General features: G+C 35.8%; 2 protein-coding genes across 2 annotated transcripts in view; one reads left to right on the top strand and one right to left on the bottom strand.

The window, feature by feature from the left end:
* Positions 1 to 1,844, bottom strand: part of LOTGIDRAFT_176385 (hypothetical protein) — a gene marked incomplete at both ends in the record, with an annotated part of 7,826 nt that extends 5,982 nt beyond the window's left edge. Inside the window, one exon of the mRNA XM_009047563.1 lies at positions 68 to 1,844. Within this exon, the coding sequence (XP_009045811.1) occupies positions 68 to 1,844 (1,777 nt within the window). The remainder of the gene's footprint in view (positions 1 to 67) is intronic.
* Positions 1,845 to 3,540: 1,696 nt separating this feature from the next.
* Positions 3,541 to 6,042, top strand: LOTGIDRAFT_176384 (hypothetical protein; the record flags this gene model as incomplete). Its single annotated transcript, XM_009047562.1, has 2 exons — positions 3,541 to 4,424; positions 5,598 to 6,042. 2 exons carry the CDS (start codon positions 3,541 to 3,543, stop codon positions 6,040 to 6,042), a joined length of 1,329 nt encoding a protein of 442 aa, XP_009045810.1.
* Between the last annotated feature and the right edge of the window lie 803 nt (positions 6,043 to 6,845).

Genomic DNA, 6,845 nt, shown 5'->3' with positions numbered 1-6,845 from the left:
ATGATGAATTCTCTAATGTTCGGATCCAAACCAAGAATGTAGTCAGCTAAACAAGACGCAAACGTACTACCATTCAAATCACCAATACCTTCATGCCAAAAGTAATTCATTGCTTCCTTAGTTACCAAATCAAAAATTGTGTAATTATGGCACCCCAATTTGGTTTTGTAATACATCGAGCTAGCAGTAAGTAATGGGCATAACAGGAGGGACTGCAAATCTAAAGAAACGACTTTAACTGAGCCATCAGTTTCAGCCCGAAGCTTATCACGAATCTTCTCATTTCGGGCATCTATTTTGCGGGCAATATGAAGGTTGTATTCCTCTTCTGAAATGTTACCCACTTCAAAACCAGAACATATATCGCACTTATCTTTTTTGGGACGATGTATTGCCAGACTCATATCATCAAATAGGGAACGGAACGCCTTTCGACGTAAAAATGGCTTGTTTTCTTGCTTGCAATCATCAACATACACTTTGAACAGCTCAGAGAAGGTGGTAAATATTGGTTCTAGTTTACTCTTCTTAGACGTAGAACGACAATAATGCGATGGTAATTTAGGTAGATCCTGTAAAAACTGTTTCGCTTTGTTGACTTTATTAACCTGTATTGTCGATTCTCGGGGTTTCCTTATGGCTGGTTCTTTTGGAATACCATCATCATCATTTTTCACCCATTCATACACAGTTTTATCTTGAAGATCGAGTGTTGATAGAAACATATTACGACAAACCACAGTGCGTGCATCATTTTTCTTCAAATGATAGCGATAAGAATTCTTCTTTCTACTATCTTCTGCGCGTTTCTTTCTTTCAACCATCTTCACCTGATCCACCATATTTGCCACGAAGACTTTTTTCTGTTTCCAAGTTAGCTCACCCCAGAAACGATTCAAAATTGACAATCTATCTTCTTCGCTAAATTCTCCACACCTTTTGGATAGGGCACACGCTTTAGAACATTTTCTTTCCTTAAGTTTTCGTTCACGCTTAACTGCCGCTTGACAATATCTTCCGTCTTCAGAACGTTTTACACCCCGGTAAGATTTTCCTTTCATGCGAAGAATTTGGTTTACATTTCTATCCCATTGTAAAGGAATTCGTTTACCACGCCTTGATCGTTTAGATTTGCCATCAGTTAATCGTGGTGTGTTAGGTGAATCTGGGTTTGTGACCTGTACGTCGGCATTGGTTGGTGTGTTAGGCAAAGATATGTCATCGTCGTCATCATCTGGCAATGGTTCAACACCATCATCGGAACTGAAAACGAGTAGTCTTCGCTTTTTCTCTGGATGCCAGTTCGGGTCGTTATCGCTGTCGTCAAAGTCACTCTCGTACTCATTTCCGAAGTCATCGGAGTCGTAATTTGGTAATTTTGTAGGTGTAATCTGACGAACAGATGGTCCCTGAATCCTATACAAGTTTGAACCAGGTGAAGCGACTTTGGGTTTTGTTCCGAAAGGAGAGCATAAAGGGGATTCGGCTGTGGCGTTAATATGTTGAGCTGGACTCAAAGACTGGGTACAAGAACCATCAATCTTAGACCATCTGGACACGATACTTCTTGCAGGTGCTAGGTTATGATTTTCAGTAGAAACGGGACCGGTAGGAAGTCTTTTAGATAGATCATCGAAGCAAGTTGTTGGTGGGTTGACTCTTAAAAATTCAATACTTGGAGATGAATATTCGTTTTGTAACTTCCCTGGCACGTTATTGAAGAGCTGTGCTGAACTGGATGTGGTAGAAGATGATGGAATGATGCGATTTGTACATGCAGAGGCTCTAGATAAGGAACATGCTGAAGTAGACCTACTGGTCTCATCATTAATCTTCAGTGCCATTTTGACAAGCTTTTTGCCACGGGAGAAACCAGCCATACCGGGAACATATAATTTTATACCTGAAAGAGAGAAATCATTGAACTAATGCCAAAATTTAAAAGAAACGAGATGTCAAAATATCGTATATGATTCCCATCAAATTATTTCATTTCATTATATTAGCGAATCAAATTTTCGTATATCGCTGTCAGAAAGCCAATTTAATTTTAACAGACTGATTTGAATTGTCAACTTCAAGGAGAGGACCGACAATAAACCATGGCTCACATATAATTTATATCACTTGATACAAACGATTTTTCAGGGTGTCTACGGGTTTGTACTGCTTATTGGGCAGATGTGAATCACTAAACTAAAACAATAAAATGCCTATTATTCCTACATATCTTATAAAACATAACGGCATTGATACATTTACTATTTTCAATAATATTCTCACCTGTATTGTTTATTTTCTAGGCTCAACGCCGTCTCGACGTCGTCTATTTATCAGGTCACATCAAAATTACGATATACGAGATTTTAATTGGAAAAAATAATCAACCAATTATTTTACGAGATTATGTCACATGTCCTGAACGGAACTTCTAATTGGACTAGAAGTACGAAAATAAGATACATAGATGCGGCTCGGAGGGAAGATTTTCGACGTTCAGAAAAGTTATATACGAGATTTTGGCGATATACGAGATTTTGAAAGCGCATCGACGATATAAAAAATCTTAGAATGAATATTAATCCATTGACAAATGGTGAAAAGGAAATGTTTATTATGGGAAAAATTAGTTGTACCATTAATTTGTCGAAAATGACGGAAAGGTCCAAAAAAGTACAAACAGAACGACAGAGATACAGAACAACTTTTTTGATTGAGAAGAAAATGGTATGTCGCAAGGCCTTCCGATTTATGCACTGTCTGCCTGTTTTATTTTAACCTGGAATAAAGGAGGTTTCAAGCATTAACATGCATTTATAAGCAAGATTGAGTGATTTTACATTTTAGCTTACCTGGCTGATGAGAGTTTGGGCCAGAATTTATTTAGCTTTTTTGAATTCAAAAGTTTAGATGGCAAACTAGGCCGGTACCACTTGTCAACTACTTTGTTTAAAGGAATGGAGACCTAATAAATATTTGAAATTGTTTCTGTAAAAAAAAAATTTAAACAAGCTCAGACAGACGTGGTTGTAGAATTATATTGCTGAATTAATTAGTATTATTAATTTGTGTTGTGTTGTAGATTTTAAAAAGTGGTTCTCTACTTCCTTTCTTTTAGTATTGGCAATGACAGATTGAACCATATTATACATGCTTATTGTGATGGTAATATTGGACCCATTGAAAAAAGGAGTGGTGGAAGAATAGAATGTTCACGTGTTTTGACCTTTGATGACATAAAAAGAGTAGTAAATTTTATTTCAACATTTGCTGAAACGCATGCAGTTAGTTCCTGGTTTTAAAAGAGACGACCTTCGGTTACTCCCATCAAATGAAACAAAGGCATCTGTATGGAGACTTTATTCAACAGCAATGGCTGTGGCTGGTCAGAAAAGCTTAAATTACTGTTCCAGCCTTATCTAAATTGTTAACGTTTTCAATGGTGTTCAAAATTTAAACGTATTAAAGACCTACTAACACAATAGACTGGGCCAAAAATATTCATTGTTATTATTGTTCAAATGATACGAGCTATTGAATATGCTTATAAATTTCAAGAATATATGGAATCGCCTTTTACCCCATATTGTACGAACAAAACCAATGTCTGACTTGTGTGATATGTGTCAGAAAAATAATGCTGCTGTTTATAGAAGTGCTAATTTACCTGATGTCGTTAAACGAGCTAAACTTAAAAAACAATTTGAACATTTAGAATTGGTTTCTAAGGAAAGATCTTTATATCGAGATATGGTTTCACAATGCAAAAAATCTGTTGAAAATTTAACACTTGGTTCAAATACACAGTGTTCAAGAAATATTAATGTACATTATTCATTTGATTATGCACAGCATGTGCACTATCCTTCTAACCCTCTACAGCCAGGTCCAATGTACTTTCTAGTACCAAGAAAATGTGGAATATTTGGTGTTACATGTGAAGGCATTCCATCTCAGGTGAATTACCTTATCGATGAAGGCATGTGTACAGGAAAAGGATCAAATGCTGTCATTAGTTACTTACATCATTTTTTTAACACATATGGTTTAGGTGAACAACATGCCGAGTTGCACTGTGATAATTGTAGTGGCCAAAATAAAAACAAATTCATATGGTATTTAATGTGGAGGACTCTACATAATTTTCATTTTTCTATTACATTAAATTTCATGATAACAGGACATACAAAATTTGGCCCGGACTGGTGTTTTGGTTTACTAAAACAAAACTTTAAACGTACTGAAGTATCATCATTGGCTGATATGGTAGAATGTGTTGAGAAAAGTTCAGTGACTGGTGTAAATATTCCACAGTTAGTTGGAGATGAACAAGGAAATGTTTTTGTAAATGTGTATGATTGGCAAGATTTTTTCGCACCATACTTCAAACAATTAAATGGCATCAAGAAATTACATCACATGAGGTAAAATAAGCTGTTATAACAAAATCAGTCCACCTTATAATCTTATTGCAGTTTTTCCACATTTGAAATTAACTATTACTGTAACACATAAATTTCCAAATCTAAAAGAGCACAGCTGTCATTTGAGTATTTCTGTCAAACGTCGCTGAAGAAACGGGTCGGTTCGGCTTGACACATTTTCAGTATTTTAATTGCATAACACCAGTTTTCTTACTAACATCGCGATATTCCGTTCTTCAAACTCCGTATTAGTTTTCGTCTTTTTATCAACAACTGATTCATTTCCGAACTTTATAATTCATAAAAATTGATCGAAGTAAGCTTATCCATGGGCGTGTAACAGTAGATACAAGGGGGTACCATTTTCTTATGTGTAAGGCTTAGTAGTGAGGACAGTTAAGTGGTTGAAGGGAGGTAACTCTGTTTAGTAAAAGTTACCAGTGCCTGTGTTTCAAAAGGTGACTAATGCCTGTGTGCAAGGGCAAGTCACTCTTATGACAGGAAGTTCTCTTCCATGTGCTCCTCAATGTTGATAAAGCCTATGAAATACCAAAGTTTTGTTTCTCTCCTCCCACAGATGATCCTGTAGAAGGTAGTACGACATTGTTTGTCTGTTGTTAACAGAGCTGTAGAAAGGGGTGTTGGTTCCAGTTGCACCATGTTATAGTGCCAGTATATGAACCCTTTCCTTGTGCTCTCCAGAAGTGTCTACCAGGCTTAGTTGTGCTGCATCGTATAATCCTGAGATCCACCGTTGTACCGTCTTTAAAGCTGAACTTTAGGCTTAACTGAGTTACCCAGTGTTGTCATTATTTCTCATTCTCTGTGTGTCAGTCATCGCGTTGGCTAATCTGGTTGTTTTACTACTCATACTTCTCTGTTTTCACCTTCTTGGTGCAGAGAGGTGTAACAGGCGCAGCCATTTTGAATAGTTCTCGAGCGTTCATTGGCTAAGAGGGTCGCTTAGACTATTTTTATCAAACAAAAGCTATGTCGCCTAAATCATTTTGTTAAGCAGCGAAAAAAATTGTTTTGTTAATCATCACAAGCCGACGTACATTTGTGAATCTAAAATAGGTTTTTATTTCCAACATCTCGTTTAGAAAGATTTGCCAAAAAATTCTTCAGATACTGGTTATTATTAATTTTATTTTCATGTCTAACGTTTTTCAGATTTGATATTAACCATCCAGGAATTATATTTTGCAAGACAGTATGTGATGAAAACGAAGAGGCTATAAATCTATTGAAAGATGTGTCAGTTCATCCCCCTTCTGCCTTACCCGAAGTTCAAAAACCACCAGGACTAGATCTAAAACGACAGTGGTATTTTTTCAACAAGATTCGCGAATATTGTACTGAGGAAAGCCAAGACACTGTCTGCCCCCTTCCAGTCGATCAACCAAGTAATTGTTTATCTTCTGAAGATGAGTCAGAAGATGAATTGCCACCTGTTGAAAGACACAATGGAAAAAAGAGAAACTGTAAACTTAGCACTGATGATTTAGTGACATTTTGGATGAATTCAAAGAAGTTGATTGTGCAACAGTATCAAACAAAGGTTATAACGTCACATTATTGGGCTTTAAAGATAGAACGTCCACTGCCGTTACCATAGCAATGACAATTTTCAGCCAAACGTCGGAAAATATTTTCAGACATTTCAGGTATATCCCCATGTGTCCCTTAACAAAAAATAATTGCCCTATCTTTAATATAACGCATTGGTTGCTATGGACTAGCAGTGATTTAGTGTTCAAAACTTTAAACGTCATTTTCTCCATAAGTTGATTTTTCACGAATTGCTGGAATGTCATAGAAAAATTGCCATAAAATCTCAACTAATTATGCTAGAAACCCGAATGAGATACCAAAATGGAGACAATTTCATTGTGAATTCAGAAATGTAAAAATTCAATGTTTTCCAAAATGAGACTTAAGACCCGTTTTGATATGATGGGTCACAAATATATTTTTGAAAAGAGTTCAATTTCAGTAGATATTCTTCGGTGATAAAGTTTTGTTTTATCAGAAAATACATTTCTCCTCTAGAAGAAAAACTAATATCGTTGTTCCATTTTTGAATAAATTGATCCTGAGTTTTGTGTTTGATAGAATATTAAGACATTTTGTATTCAGAGATGATATCGATTGGTTAGATTATATATAAGAGAATCCGTTTTGATCAAGTATTTTTTTTATAAATTCTATAAATCTGAATTGTTTTCCACCTGATAATGTAACTGCAATATAAGTCTATATATTTTATGCGACAATGTCTCTGAGTTTGGGTCAGCTAGCATGGACCAAAATACAATCACGCGTTGTTTGATAGTTAAAAGGATAGGAAATCTGCCTGTTTCTCCATAGATCATATAATTTAGCGTTGTATTTCTAACATCTATAATCCGATTGCTGTAT

Source organism: Lottia gigantea (assembly GCF_000327385.1).
Source record: "Lottia gigantea unplaced genomic scaffold LOTGIsca_1135, whole genome shotgun sequence".
Lineage (NCBI taxonomy): Eukaryota > Metazoa > Mollusca > Gastropoda > Lottiidae > Lottia > Lottia gigantea.
This window is presented reverse-complemented; position numbering and strand designations above follow the sequence as displayed.